Source organism: Amphiura filiformis, chromosome 1 (assembly GCF_039555335.1).
Source record: "Amphiura filiformis chromosome 1, Afil_fr2py, whole genome shotgun sequence".
Classification (NCBI taxonomy): domain Eukaryota; kingdom Metazoa; phylum Echinodermata; class Ophiuroidea; order Amphilepidida; family Amphiuridae; genus Amphiura; species Amphiura filiformis.
In genome coordinates this window covers 74,139,558-74,156,613 of record NC_092628.1, presented here as the reverse complement: position 1 = coordinate 74,156,613, position 17,056 = coordinate 74,139,558, and the positions used below count along the sequence as shown (strand labels likewise).

Here is a 17,056-nt window from a genome sequence, read left to right as displayed (position 1 = left end):
ATAGCCTCACACTAAAAAGAGGATGTTATAGAATGCATGCACGTAACTTTTAATAAGTTTCGCTTTTTGTCATGAGTGAGATCATCTGGCCATATTGACTATTAGTATAGCATGATTAGTTCAACATATAAAAACACCAAAACTAAATCTGTTGGAAAAATTTATAGGTCAGACGTGTATTGTATAAAAATCTCTGAAACACTCATACATCGCAGGCCATTTTGGGGTTTAACTTTTTTAACACGCGGCCCACAATAAAAGAACTTAAAAAATCAAACCCACTCATTTAATTATGTATCTATCAGTTTTCGTCGGCATTAATATCCAAAATGGGGTTAACCCTTACTTCATAGAAAAAAAACGAGTAACTTTCATCTGATGCGGAATAGCATCCTGAGGGGAACACCTCTTCATGACTCATAATGCGTTTACACCATCAAAAGGTGCGCAGTGTACCACCCTCATTTGCCAATAGACAAATATCCCACAATGCACAGGGCAGTTGTGTACGTAAAACAGGAAGAGATGCAAATAGATAACCGATATGTTTAACTGATGTTTAAGGGATGGGTTCATTAAAGTAGCGTTCTCCGAAAAGTTTTTCGATAAATTCATTAATTTCTCAAAAAGTAAAAATCTCAGTTTAATAAATAACGGCTAAAATGAAAGCCATTATTGGGGGCCTAATTATCGTATCATTATAATAGGTCTGGCACCAATGCAAGCATTTGTTTCGGTGTCCCAAATTCATAGTAAAATATGCTGACGCTATTTTTTTACAAATCGCCTGGAATTGCATATTTAGGTTTCAGCGATTGCTGAAAAAGTGGGGTATGTTTCTGAAAAGCGTTTCCGCTTGGAATGTAGATGCCTATTGTTGAGCTAAATGTCCGTGATTTTAATTTATAAGCTCTTTCATTGACAATTTGCAACGTCTTTTTCATACCATACGGATCGCCTGCTTGAATCCCGATATTTAAAAAATATCGGGATTTTAAACCAAACAACCAGCAAAAAGAGTTCTCTAAACTGTCCTCTAACCGCAGATAACATTAGATCGACTGTGCTATTGGTAGAATTTAAACGAGAACCAAAAGTGTTCGCCGAAGTCATGCAAATATGGACTATCGGAGAATATAGCGTTTTTGTAAGAAGTTGCATTTTTGGCAATGTTTTATAATTATGTTCTTGCTATGAAGAACATTAAGAATTTACTTCAAACGTCGTATGTAGTTTACATACCTATTCCGGTTCCGCTATGTATATATTAGAATCCTTGATCGTCGTTATTTGCAATGTCTTTTGCACTTTTCTCCTCCATAAAATGGCGAAAATATTCCTATTACAGAACAACACCTCCAAGTCACTTTAAAATACCACAGCACTATATAGCTTGCGTTGACAGTTCTGACAGAATACAAGTCACTCTGCATTGAGCGCATTGGAATCCCAATTCTTTCTCACATTGATTGATTTCAAACAATTGATTCGAACCAACGCCCTTGATCCTAATGTACTGTGTTCAGAAGTTTTGAATTGAGTTATCAAATTTGTAACAGCTGGACTCAGTCTTGCGTATAATAAGCGTCACATTGTAATTCACATTAGATAAATGAATGTGAAATGAATAAGAGAGTAATTTATCGGTGAGTTATGTACTGGGACTGTTTTCTATATAACTGTATTATTTCTTGTTGTTTTCTATTATATTTGTTGGTTTAGTTTATCGCTATGCACAGCTCCAAGATATAGTATATTAGTATAGTGCGTTTTATTTTTAATTCATCCTATTATTTTGGCTTCAGATGGACATAAACCATTTTTTACAGTTATTGCTGATATTATTTCTTTATTTTTGGTAAACCGAAATAATAAACTATAAAACCACTACTGATAGAATATATTTCCTATAAGGCGCGTGAAAGTCGATTCCGAGTTTATCGTCCCCCGCCCGTGTCACTTTTTGGAAACCAAAAATACCCGCATCAAATTTTCAAAAATGCCAAAATAATTCATTATTTTCAAAGTATCAGTGTTTTCACCAGTTTTAGCAATTGGAAACATATATTTTTGTTTGTAAAACATATATTCATAACTTGGAAGCATGAAACCAGGCTCTTTTCTAATTTTTCTAGTCCTTACCCATATAAAAAAAAACATGTTTATAAATCACATGTATGAGTTTGGCTTCAAATCAACACGCATTTTAGGTCAATAATGAAATCTGATGAAATAATGAAAAATGAAAAAAGAAAAAGTCTCCTCACCAACCTGAAAAAAAAGTAACGATAAACTCGGAATTGACTTTCATGGGCCTAATCTATACTGTCATGTTGGTGCCAATTAGAGCATTTGAGATTGTTCATCAGGGTGGTAAAAGTTGTTCCTGAGAGCATCCGAAAGTCCCGCTGCCTTTAAATTTCAAGCCGTAACAGTATCAGAAATGTTGAATGATATCAGGCAGCTGTTAATTGCCTAACCCACCCCTCCCCAAGCCTCGAAATAAGCAGGCACCCAGGAGCCAATGGTCATAACATTTTGGCTCCTGGTCCACACCAAAACCAGGCTCCTCTTTTTTTTTTTCAAATAGAGCCTGTTAGTTAAATCGGTTTTTGTATGTAACATGTACAATTAAAAATTAAATGACTCATGCATAGCTCTTTAAAAATGCCTCCTGGTTCACTAGATAATCACAGGACGAGGGAACCGCTTTTTCCAAATGTGTGGTTCCTGGTCCAGATCTGCTTATTTCGATGCTTGTCCCTAATAATATAAACCCCGGGCCATAAACACAACACATGCCCCCCACATCCACACACCTCGCTCTGCTTTCACTTTGCAATGGAGCTTATAACTCCCCATTAATAACTCAGGAAATCATTTTGTATTCTTACATGTCAAAACTAAGCATAGGCCTACGCCTGTCATTATTTTGCTATCGGGGGAGCACTTCATTATATTATATGAGATCTACTAATGACGCCTACTAATTTCAAAAGACTTTTTGGCAACATTATCAGTGATAAATATAATAAAAGTTGTCCGAATGAAACAATAAAAGCGTCTAAATCATGATGACGATAGATCCAATGGGAAACAAGTGTGTGTGTGTGGGGGTGGATGACAAACCATGTGCTGGGTGATAGCGAAAGGGGGGTCTTAATTTAAGGGCTATTCATTGATCCCAGAGAAAGTATAAAATGGTAAAACAAATTTTAATTCTATATAAAATGCCTAAAAGTGAAGGATAAATCATTAAAATTGTCATTAGATATTTTAAAACGTTTTGGCAAGAACCGAGGAAAGCAGTATAGTATTGATAAAATTATAGCCCCGTTCCTTATTTTTTTAATCTTTTAAATCTCCTCTTGGGATTGTTCTTCATTATTGCCAATGCCATGATTGCTTTTTATAGTCTGGTACAACTGTTATATTATGTTTGACATATTTAATCAGTGGCGTAGATTTCTTTTTGACATGGGGGGGGGGGGGATGGAGCCCGGGGGTGGAGTTGGAAAAAAAATTGAAGTATAGTCAATCGAGCGACAATATATGGCAATTATGGTACAATTGCGCGCTAAGTGCTCGAAAAATTTTGGTATTTTTAAGCTAAACTGATGAAATATGGTGTAAAAGTAGAATAAATGCGCGCGAAGCACGTGAAAATTTGCACTTTTGGGGCTAAAATGGGCAAATATGAGGTTAATTTGATCAGAAACCCATTATCAGGCATCGACATGGGGGATGACTGTATGGACCATCCCCTGGCAAAATATTGGGAGGGGGGATAAATCCCCCATCCCCCGGGATCTACGCCTATGCATGATATTTTTGGATTTGAGTATATTTTGATGTTTTTCATAGTGCAATAGTATTTTGGTTAAATTAATATTTTGCGTGCAATAATATGACCGAGTGCTTTTCTGATCCCGGACAAGACAAATTTCAATACCATTTAAAGTTAGAAGTACTCCCGGGAAGTATGAAGCATGATTAATAGCTCCTAGTATTGCATAATATTATTACTATAGTCTGGTCAGTACTAAAATCGCAGAGTGATTTAAAAATATTACTATAGTCTGGTCAGTACTAAAAGCGCAGAGTGACTTTATTTATTGCATTTTTAATTAAAAGAACCACTTTTTAGGTAAGTTACACAGCTGAAGTTGTGATAGTATTGAGATACAACAATATCATGGTATAAACAAAAATATGTTCCTTTGGTAAAAATTTCTATAGTCTCTGCCCTTAAAGGTCTAACATCGTTGGCCTGGTCAACTGCATGTTTATGCAGGACCTCTAAATACCAACAATTACTAAATGTTTTATAATATAGGATTTAGGCATATAACCTTGTCCTTACATATAACAAAATGTTCTTTTACTTTAGATGCTTTATAATAGGACCTTGGCGAGTTTTGTTGTCATGGATTATGTTAATTTTGTTATGCTATAAAATGCTGAGATTGTGTAAGACTTTATGAATAAATCCAGGTTTGTTGGTAAAGGACCATTCAATGATTTGCGGGTGATTTGCTCATCCGCGGATTTCAAATTCAGATTCGGGTACCTTTGTCGTTGTCATAGATGGGCTAACATAGCCTGCTAGGTTCAGCCGACCGAAAGCTGATCATTTTACATCAAGATCAGTCCAACTGAACTCTGAGGAAACTTAAATGCGATTTGTTTGTGTATTATGCAAGTTTTACAGCGTTAAAGACCCATTCAGTGCCCGGATTCAGTGCCCCCAGCGACTGAGTGTAAAAAAAATAAATTGCTTATAAATTGCTTAAAAGAAAGTGAAGGATAAGTCATTCAAATTGTCATTTGGTATTTTTTATAATGAATAATTTGGCAAAAGTTTTTAGATCTCAGTACTAGGACATTTTCGCGCAAAGCGCGCGAAAAAAAATTCAATTTTGGACTATGTTAGCCCGAATTGAAGCTGATTTTGCTATATTATAGGCCAGTGTGTGCGAAGTGTGCAATTTTTGTAGGCTATTTTGGCCCAAAACATGGTGTTTTTCGGCTAAAATGGAAGATGCACACTGCACTGGCCAATGGTAAATCATGATGCAGTCATGTCTACAGTAGAATTCATCTCGACCTTTGCAGGACTTAACCCCATTAAAAGCTATTAAACCAAGATAACACTCATTGAAACAGCTCAACTGATTAAATCGGATCTTCTCTGGTTGTGCACAAGTGACTGTTTTCATGTGCGATATCGCAATAAAGCTTGGTATTCATAGCTTCAGTTGGGTAACCGATTATAAAGGAAACGAAAGGAAACAATGTTACTGTGGCTTTGTTCACGAAATCAGACAATGTCGTGCTTTTTGTAAACCAGCATTCTTGAAAATGAGCAACATAATGATTTTTGACTAAACACGGTTTAGAAATAATTTCTTCATATTTTTGGTGTTATCTGTCGTTTACATGTCCTTCCTAAAACACAAAAGTACGACCCTCTCCAAACACCTAAATTAGCTAAAAATTTAGGACATGTTACAAAACTTTATTTTCTAGAACCTATTTAGAATAATTTAAATGTAGCTTTTACCGGTTTTTTGTGGCATCCTTCAGAAGTGAGCGGTCCGATACCAATATTTTCGGTCAAATCTCCATTCAAATAACACGGGGAGTTGGCTAGCTATGCCTTGCCCTCACTCATATTTTACAAAAGTACGACCATTTCTGAACATCTAACCTAGCTGTAATTTTAGGTCATGTTAGAGAAATATATTTGCTAGAAGTTTTGGAGAATAAATAAAATATTGGCTGGTTATTTTTCACACAGTGATGTTAACTAGGCAAGTGTCCATTCTCCCAACATACATCATTTGTAGGGGTCACGCGTCAATGGTGATAGCCAGAGGATGATTTAAGCACTTCCCAGAAGTCTTGCGGTTAGCACAGCTGTGTGAGTGAACATGACACCACTGCCCGCCCACTGCATACACACGTGCATGGTTAAATTTGAATTTGGACAGATATATTTACAATAAAAACACCTTCTAAAGGTTGGTCGATTTCACATTTTACGTTATCTACAGAAGGTGTGAATTATCCTTCATGCATACATCACTTTAGATCTAAAATCGACCAAGTAATGACGACACACGGGCAATTCTAAAACAACATCTTTTGCACAGAGTTCAATGGGATTTGAAAAGTAAAGTGGCAGTTGAAACTCTAGTGATAACACTTTTTACGGTGCATGATGGGGCTTCCTTAAATCATCCTCTGGGTGAGAGCACTGTGTATTGTGTATAGGAAAACGGACAGTAACTGCAGTATGTCCGGCCCTGGTAACCAGCGTTCCGAAGCTTTTATATGTCTATCGGTACCCCTCGGTAGGCCTACAACCGATAGTTGTACCGATAGACATATAAAAGCTTCGAACGCTGGTTACCAGGGCCGATTTACCATTGGCCTGTGCAGTGTGCATCTTCCATTTTAGCCGAAAAACACCATGTTTTGGGCCATAGCCTACAAAAATTGCACGCTTCGCACGCACTGGCCTATAATATAGCAAAATCAGCTTCAATTCGGGCTAACATAGTCCAAAATTGAAACTTTTTTACGTCATTAAAAAAGGGGGTCATTGAGTACAAACAAAATGAAAGAGAGGGTAATTGGGTATATGCCTAATAGCCTGCCTAACAGAGTGAAAAAGGGGTAATTTGGGTATAAAATGTCAACAAATGGGTCATCGGATAGAACATTTAGGAAAAATGGAGCTTTCTCATGAATTATACCTGGCTTCCCTTATTGTTGTTTTTTTTTGGGGGGGTCTACATGAAACATTTTATTCCCAGCCATATAGCACAAAACATTTTCGTAAAAACGTCTTCAAAACCTGTCGCCACGAAATATTTTACAAAAACATTTTGACAACATTTTAAAAACGTTTTTGTATTACTCTGTGTATTAATCAAATTAAACCAATTTGGACAAAGCACTGTGGGATCGCTACAACATAGCCAGGCTGAGCAAACTTCATTGAATGAGGTCACTGATTTTCTCTTACACGGACGATGTGTGTGTACATAACACAACACGGTGTGCTCCATTCGATTCATGCGGCTGCCACTTACACGTTCTTGGTGCTACCAGTGAAGATGCACGGTGAACTGGAGGAACAGATAACACTTGGCAATTCGACATAGGATTTATTTCCCGGATTTATTTTATTGCCATTTTCGATTCGAATTGTTTGGACTCTCGACAATTTAGGTGAATATTTTGCACTTTACTAGATGTGGTATTTTATCACCCACTACATTTTGCATTAATTATGGAATATTGTTGAGACTAGGCGGGCGTTGTGTCAATGAACCATTGCTGCGTGACTAACGGGCAACTTTTGGATCACACTTGCCGTGCACTCCATTGTGCTGGAAGATATCAAATACCTGTATCCAGATCCAGGGACTTGTATCAACTGCAACTGATGTTACAATTAACTTTAATTATTGGAATTTATTCGCGGCTTTTGGTATTAAAAAGGTGAGTAAATTACTGTAAGTAAAATCGGTTTATAATTGACCAATTAGATGTAAATGGGAAAACAGATCCGTACGTTTGGCAGAACAGTAAACAAACTGAAGAGCCAATTTATTCATTTTAAAATTTAATACACAAACCTGATTCCAGTTTTTGGAATTTTAAATATTTCAAATCTAAATCTTATCATGATTTAGGCAGATCTTAATCTTATCATGATTTAGGCCTTCACGAGACTATCGCTAGCATCTTCTCCAGTCCATGCATGCATCTTCTCTGTCATTTTGTTTGATATTAAAATCCGGACTATAGAACCCGGGTATAGAACTAGAAATGTCATTTTTAAAACATCAGGATTTATGCAATACATCGGCATAATCTGTCACTTTATGAATGTACAAAAATAGATGGTATATTGTCATTTCAATTGTTACAAATTTGCAGTATGCCTATTATATTAGCTGATATGTACATGTATCAATTGATCGAATCACCCGTCGAATCAATATAATAATATTATCCTGATAGAGCTGATTGAATTAATAATACTTCATGTATAACGGTAAACCGCAATCCTGTATGGTGACTTGATTGTTCGATCAGTAGCTCTGTAAATTGTTTGTCATGCAAATCTTATTATCTAATTTGTCATGATGATAATGATTACAATTTGTACTGCCATTATTTACATTTCTGGTTTATAAAAACAACATACAGGAGCATCCATTTAAATTCCTGAAGTTCATGATTCACTAAATTTGAACTCATTTTGACTCTTTTAATCTTTATGTTGGTAGGTTACCATAATTTCCGGGTTTAATTGTGCAAGAATAATATGTTTGCATCGGTTTATTCTGATAATTTCTCATCAACAACCACTATTTTGAGCATTTCCCAATACTTGGCCTGAACGCAACAATCATTGCATGCACATGCTATAATTTTTCCAAAAGCAATATATTCAAACCCCAGCCATACGGCTTCAACTCTTGTGCAGACCTTTATTTCCATTTCCATGTTTCTTGAATTTCTGAATAAGTACGACTAAAAATTCCAAAATAGTTTATATAATCGACCAAGTATGATGTGAAGGAGAAGTATGGAATAATTATATAAAAGGAAATCGTGAAAACAGGAAATAAAAGACTAAAAATAAACTTAAAAGCCACAAAAGTAGAATAATACTAATAAGTAGTAGTTTGGAGACTTTACCATATTCATGAACAAGCAAAACCTCAAAATCGAAAAGCAATTTGTAAAAGATTTCACGGATGATGATGTGTCAAGTGATGTTCATATTACATGTATTGTAAAACCTATTGAGAGATTTAAATGATACCTGAGTAAAAATGAGTGGGACAAGCAAACAATATTCAGGAAATGTCTATTCAGGTACCCCATTCATTTGGAAAGTCAAATAATTTTCGGTACATGGGAGATAAGAAAATAATCTTCAATTTGATTCATGTATAATGAGATTATGAGATGTAATTTCAAAGTAAGACATCCTACAATGTATAAAATATTAAGACTTAAATAATATTTTTAGTAGCACAGTATAGTAGTCAATATGATTATAGTAAAACCATGGAAATGGTAATACTTTAGATGGACAGGACAGGCCTGTGGGAAAATCCAATTGCGAGCCATGTATAAATGGAGATCTTAATATTAAGGTTATTAATTATTTTAAACTGTTGTGATTACGAATGGTAGTGAGCTTTGGCAAAAACTATATTGCTCAATTCATAGCGAGTGTGTAGAAGAATTAAAATATCACAGATATACTTTTATACGTGCTGCGGTTCTTTACGTTGTAAAGAGGGCTGAAACAACAACACTTTTGTAAAACGTACATAACTCAAAAACAACAATAAATTAAGCAAGTTTGCAAAGTATACGATGTGTAGAATGAACTTTTGCAAAACATCAAGGTGTTATTTTTCAATAATATATTGATTTAGACAATGAAAATCTTTTTAGGTTGCTTCGACCAACAATACCTCGTCTACCCTTAATAATTTGCTTGTTCTAGATATTGGTAATTTGTTAAACTCTTTAGCACTCTAGTAATGACAGAAAAATCAGTTATGTGTCGATATTCCAAAGGGTCATTAGTCCTAACCCAATAGACCCTATGATTAATACTTATGCTAACCCATAACCCTAAATTTCACCCTAACCCTAAACTAATAATATAAGTCCTATTCCTAACCCTAAAGTAAAACTACCCCTAACCATACACCCTAACCCTATAACCCAGCCTAACTCTGACCCTAATCCTAGCCTAATCCATGTTGCTAACACTAACCCCAAAGCTAACCCTAACCCTATCCCTAATCCTAATCTGAAATGTCCTATAAACCCTAACTTTAAGGGGGTAAGTACACTACACCCTGACCAATTTTATAGGAGTTGTTTGGTTTGCTGTTTCTGTGTGCATGTTCTCATCATTGATGGTTTGGTGGACTGTCATGAAACATGATGGATCATAAAAAAGAGTGATCCTAAAAATGCCACCACCCAAACTAATTACAAGGCATCTTCTGCATTGAAGCTGGCTTTCCCTTTAAAGGGAATTTTTATTTTGCATTTTTCTCAAATATTATAGTGCATTGGTGACAAGTAAGATATGTATTATTATAGGGGCAAGGACTACAACTACTGTACTGAAAATTCAGCAACTCAAGGCAAGTAGTTATTGATTATGTTTATTAATCAAATATTGGTTTTCCCTCATTTTTGACTGTAACTCCACAATTGTTGTCTTGCTGAAATAAAATTTCTAGTGCAGTAGTTGTAGTCCTTGCCCCTATAATATACATAGGCCTATCTTACTTGTCATCAATGCTCTATAATTTTTGAGAAAAATGCAAAAAATAGGCACAAAATTGGTCAGGGTGTAGTACCCCCTTAACCTTTTTCATACAAATAACCCTTCAGACTCTGGGCCCATAATCAGCGTTCGAAATTAGTTTTAGTTGTCCGGTTGCCCGGGACAACTAAAAAAGTCGCCGGACAACCAAAAATACTGATTCGGCGGACAACCATAAATCTAGCCAAAAGTCACATTTGTAGGCCTACGGACATCCAAAAACTTAAGACAGACAACCAGAAATTGTAATCTGGTTGTCCGTGGGACAACCATTTATATTTTCCTAAATTCAAACACTGCCCATAATACTATAGAGAGCTGTACATCTAGATGGTAAGGCCCCATGACTAGATGGGTGCTGGGTGCACAGGTGTTGACTATGAACTATACAAGAGTTGAGTTTGCAAAATTCTCCCTCCCCACCCCAGGATCCACGGATAAAATTGTTTCTTGGTTGGAGTGACTTGATCAATTTTAATGTATTATATAATTTTAATGTATTTATAAATTACTTTTGTTAGGATAAGGGGTATAAATGTTCACATTTTCAAGACAAGAAGCCAGCTTTGGAATATCCATAGAATATGGTCTGTATATCCTAAACCTTTAACATTGACATAACCTAACATAACCCCAAACAAACTGTGAATAAACCCTTGGAAATTATTCAAAATGCAGAATTATTTCAAAAACTACATTTGTACATGTATTACTTGCATATAAAAAAAAAAGTAGAATTTACTCCCTGTACTTTATTATAGTTAGAGGGATTATAAATAGTAAATAGGTGTTGTTGTTTTTTTGGTTTTTTTATAGCCTTTTTTGTGGATACCGGAGGGTGTGGCTTATGACCGAGTCTGGAGGTGTAAAAGATTGTAATCTTCATCTGCTTTTCATAAGGGGGTTTCAAAAGAATTTGTGAATGCAAGATCCCTCAAGTTGTCATGTGCCAAACTGTATGCCAAACATGAAACTCCTGCAACTGAAGGCTATATCATTACTATTTAAAGGACTGTTCCGGGCAAACAAAAGTGATTCATTCCAAGAATAAAAGACTTTTCAAAATCCCCACTGGTTGCTTTTTATTTACATTCAATGCATAGTAATCACAACAAAATGTAGGTATAGTGTTGTTGACCAAGTGGGTTCAGTCCGGTGAGGCAGTGTGGTTCAATGCATCTATTCATAGGGTGTACAATGACAAGTTCAGTCAATGCAAGTTTTCACCATGCCTGATGAACCATAGACTATGGGTTTTACACAGAATTTTGAACACTCTTTGTACACTCTATAGTCTATAGATCCCAATCCTAGTTGTTTCAATGCATTTTAACTAATAAAACCATGGAAATGGGACACATAAGATTTTTTGTTAGGTGGAGGTGAAATTTAGAAAAATAGCCATCAGGTCAAAAAAATGGAGTGAAAATTAAGCAATTAATCAATTTTCAGCATACCTAAAATTTGTGAAATTGAATTTGTTAATCTTTAAAAGTAGAATTTTATTTAAAAGTGTGTTATACCACAGACCCTAGAAATCTATTAGTTATTCACATAGGGTAGTGAGCGTCTTCCCCCAAACCAATCACAATGGCACCAAACTGTTTCAGTCCAGACCAAGTACTTTCAGACGAGGTGAAAAATAATGTTTGTAATGTTTTTTGTTTCCTTATTGTATTGAATGGGTTAGCAAATTGTGTACCACTGTACTTGTTTTGCTGTTTCCACTTCACCAATCAACCATGAACATACCGCATTCAATTGTAACTATTATTGCTGACAACTTCAAATTTGTCATTTATACCAAGAGTATATTGACATTTAAAGTTTATTCAAATCATATCCGAAACTTTGTTTAGAATTTTGGATAATTTGTGTATGCATAAAACATATTACTCGAACTTAATGTATAATACCCAATCAACCATTTACAGTGCGATCTGAAGTCAACAGAAAACCAGCTATATTATCAAAATTATTCTGCAACCAATTTTACATCCAAGATCATTTAAACTATTTGATCAAATTAGCTCTGTTTTTTTTAATTGTTTGCACATATTGTCTGTAAACAAACTTTTAAAATATCGCAACATTCATCAGGCCTGCTTTTTATGGAACACCCTGTAGAATATCCTGCTAAGCTGAAATACAGACATCAGACATAATCTATCAAGATTAACATTTACAATACAAATGGATTCATAAAGCCAGAATAAAGGTTGATTTAGTTGTTGTATGCTATGCTGTAAGACTTTCACATGCTTCAGTGTATTACCAGATTTCCTGTTCTATTTTTTAATCAGGTACTCAACACAAAATATGCAACAGTAGGTTGGGTAATGTAGGTTTGGACATCAAATAGCATGATTTGGTAGCATCATCAGCTTCTAGGCTAATGAAAGTCGATTTTGAGATTCCTGTCACCCGCCCTTACTTTATTCTCTGACCGTCACTTGAATTCATTATTGTGATTTTCTAAAAATTAAAATAAAAACTGGTCAGATTTGCACAAAAAAAGAAGATGACCCAATTTAAAAATACCATCAAAAAACATCTGATGGATCAAGCCATAAGAACTGCAGAGTTCTTTCATTAGGTATTGATGGGGTTTGATTTTTTTGCTTTTGGTCGTAATTTATGTGCAATATATGGGATTTGGGTGTTATTTATTTATTTATTTATTTATTTATTTATTTATTTATTTATTTATTTATTTATTTATTTATTTATTTATTTATTTATTTATTTATTTATTTATTTATTTATTTATTTATTTATTTATTTATTTTTATGTGCAATATTTTGGGTTTGGGAGTTATTTATTTATTTATTTGGTTCTGTTGCCTGATCTGCTTGTTTCCTCCATTTCTTTTTTCTTTAAGGACCCCAATGGAAATAAGCTTCAATTTTATTGAGGCTTTTTGGGCTATCCTTGGTACTCGTCTGGTGTTTACTCCATAATCCATATATTTCGTTGCTATATCTGGTATTTCATGCAATTGACCATATCTTGTATGGTCGCATGTCACAAATAGGTCACCCAAAAATGGAGCAGCCGTAACATGAAAACACTTTCTTCACACTTCAAGTTAGGTTTATTCTAAAAGTACAATACCTATTGTAGCAAGTTTGGTGTCATTTTGTAGATAATTATGTTCTTTTTCAAATACAAAAAACCCCAAGTTAATTGGACAAGTACCTTGAGATTTATACCTCAATATGTAAGATGTGTCAATGGAGCAGCCGGTTCGGAGAGCAGTTCGGGAGAAACCCCATAGGGTTATACACAAAATTGTGAAAATATGGCAAACTTCAAACCTTTGTATCTTGAAAAGTACAACTAGCATGGACCTCAAATTGCACATATATCATCCTGGATTGTAGATCTACCTCATAGTACATCAACTGTAACAAAAGATGTAACCAATTAATTTCCTAATTAAATGCTAATTAAGACAGTTTTCCCTATATGTTACTGTACAAAGTGTGCATACTATGCTCCGACATTTGTAAATGGACTATCTCTTGTCCGAGTCACCCTGCTTATTCAAAAGAACACATATTTTTAAGGAAATTTGATGAGGAATTCAATTATGCTATTAGTTTTAGTGCCAGAAATGGAGGAAAAAAGTTTTGATTGAAAAATGTCATAAAAATTGTGAAATTATTTTACAATTTTGACCACCCTGTATGTTTAGCATAGCGATACTAAACTCTTTCTTCCTAATTTGTTTGAAGGACCCATGCAATGTCTTTCTGAATCCATATTTATTTTGATCTACATAGCTTTCAGAAAAGGAAAAATATGGGGTTCACCATGACAAGAAAGATGCTAATTTTGTTGTTGTTCCACCCTGTATATTTCTCACCCACCCTGTATTATGATGTTATGCTTTGTTGATTTGGCATCCTTGTAATATAAGCTTTCCAGAAATATATACTTATAATGGTCTAAAATGTATTCATTAAAAGTTGTGTTGAATTGAATCAAAATTGGTGATATTTTTCTCATTTTACATCATGTTACACAAAAGATGACCAATTCATGACATGCGACCGTATGTATTTATAATGTATATTTTTTATCATATGTGCTGTAATATTTTTATGTGAGTACTGAATAAAAATATGAATGAACTTAGTGGAAAATCAAAATTGAAACATCCATTTCATTATCAGCGATTCTGTTCAGTTTAACTTGTTGCGATAGATTGACGTCTGATAACAAATAACAACACATTTTAAACTTGCGTTTGGTCATATAATGAAAGTCACAAAATAATGAATAATGAAAAAGTTACCTCACTTTTTTCAGAAATTATGTGATGGGAAACTCAAGATTGATTGTCAGTAGCCTTATTTCATAGTGACACAAAATTGTCTAAAAACAATTCTGGTTTGCTAATAAATTTGGAACAATTTCATGTTGGAAGTTGTTGGCATACATATAGCCTATGACGATGCTGTCTGCAGGTCTATTTTTTATAAATATTTTTAGGTCATATATTTTGCTTTTATTAGTGATATAAAATCACTGGTGCTGCTGTGGGTGCTACCACAGATCCTGCACACAGCATTAAAGTAACTAAAATCTAAATGTTAACTTTAACACCACTTTCCAAATATTCTAAACTTCTATTCTGAACTTTTTAACTTGGTGAAGTCTAAACAAATCAAGCACTTGAGAGTAATAACATTCCCAACACACAACACCTATTGCAAAATTGCAGCACATGAAGACATATAATAAGTATTTTGAGTGTTGATCTCATTCTCATCACACACCAGGATCTGTTCACTGCTTATCATTATCACCCATCTGGATACATCAACTTCACAGTTAGCTGCTTTCACCAGATGTGAATCATCTCAATAAGGGTGACACCAAATGAACCCATTGCTGACCTCTGACATCTCCCTTGCCAAATACTAGAACTCTTGGTTTCAAACGCTACAATTTTCCAGGGCAGAGTTCATTGAAGTACAGGGAAAACAAATGCTGACACAGCCATGTTCACCCCTACCCTCTAAAATCATGGTTCGCTTTAAAGCATTTTCTAGGCCTGTGTATAGGTTGCCTTGATCTGGAAGATGCAAATCTTTAGGCGTAGCTACTAGCTAGAGAGGCCCACGGTGAGATAGCCTGCATTTGCTGCGCAGCAGAAACAAACCAGGTGACAGTGAGCATGTTGAGAGGATTTAAAATGCAGGGGAGTAAAAGTGTGGTAATGAGCCTGTAATGCTAATGCTAATGCTAGGAGCTTAGTATAAACATGCTCTATTATTATTATACCCGTTTAACTTTAAGTCAATGACGTCAGCATGAGAGGGGGGCAGCTTCAAGAAAACCATCTTGACATGTTAATGGCTGCACTAGAGAAAAAGCAATGTACATGTATTAAAGCTTATTAACTATTATCAAACATTATAAGTAACAGCAGCACAGAAACATCTGTTAATTTTGTGATCAAACTGTACCAACATGCCATTAGAAAACAGATTGCTCTATTTATCTCAGCATTATCTCCCAACAGCCGGAGGGCAGATCACATTCTCAACAGAAGAAACAGTGTTCTCTTCTTCAAATGGTTGAACTTCCTCTTAAAATAAACTTGCAGGACCTGCTGACTTTGACCTTAGATGATTCCCAAATGAAACCACATAATCCCATATGGCAGTTAGGGATCAAAAGGATTTGAAGAAAAATGTCCTTTGGGAGTTTTGAAGAAATCCAGCTCATTGCAATAGCCTCCTTTCTCCAGGCATAGTTCATCTCCCAGAATCCTTCCCCACTTTCATCAGACTGATAAAATGACACGAAAGTGGTTCTGGATGTACCTCTTGGTTTTGGATTCTAGCCAGTTTTCCTCCATCATGTTCAAGAGCTTTCAAGTTCAATTGGTGCATGGTGAGTAAATAGATTGGTATGGTTGGGAGAAAATCCATTGAATTTGATGTCTGGATTTGATGCCATTTATCATTGTTAAATATATTCATACTGATCCACCTCCTATTTTGAAAGAAGAAAAGTTTCAGAAAAAAGATGCATCAAAGCCAAAGAGATTCCACCAAAAGAGTCTGGACTCAGACCATGTTTCCATAGAGAACAAAATGGATACTAATTAAATACTGGGGATATTCTATATTACACATGAGCATATTTGCAATGCCCTGCACCCCAAGTATCCTCCTCTGGAAATATGCTTTTCTTTTTTAATGATAACTTGAGTATTTTAAAACTTTATTTTCAGATCTGGTCAGCATGGCTAAGTTATGGATGAAATGCAGCCATTTTCCAGTGATTCTCACAATACTTATTTGTAGTATCAACACAAGCATAACAGGTAAGACTCCAGGTTAAAGTGTTGTGATAGTGTACACATGTGTGTGACCACATTTCATTTTTCAAGACACCTCCTAAACAGGTCACCTTAAAAGTAAAAAACACCCCCAAAACAACCCAATTTTACTGTACACCACTTTTCTCCCAGCACAATTTTGGCCAAACAAATTTATCCTTGAGCAGAGAAACTGCTTTTCTTGATTAAGATTAAAAATTATGACTGATTGTGATTTAAATTTTAGCCAAAGATCATGCCAATTTAAGTTAGTTTGGTTAGCTGACCTTTTTTCTGAAAAGTAAATCTCATTGTCCAGACAGAACTTGACCAA

The 17,056-nt window shown here is 35.1% G+C and overlaps 1 protein-coding gene across 2 annotated transcripts in view; it reads left to right on the top strand.

Moving 5' to 3' along the window:
• Nucleotides 1-7,076: 7,076 nt before the first annotated feature.
• Nucleotides 7,077-17,056, top strand: part of LOC140153139 (uncharacterized) — a 61,967-nt gene continuing 51,987 nt past the window's right edge. Inside the window, exons 1-2 of one of the 2 annotated variants that reach the window (XM_072175787.1) lie at nucleotides 7,077-7,512; nucleotides 16,636-16,728. In XM_072175787.1, the coding sequence (XP_072031888.1) occupies nucleotides 16,647-16,728 (82 nt within the window). In that variant the 5' untranslated portion in view covers nucleotides 7,077-7,512; nucleotides 16,636-16,646. Of the gene's footprint in view, nucleotides 7,527-16,635; nucleotides 16,729-17,056 lie in introns of both variants that reach the window. The other variant, XM_072175795.1, reaches the window with a different exon arrangement.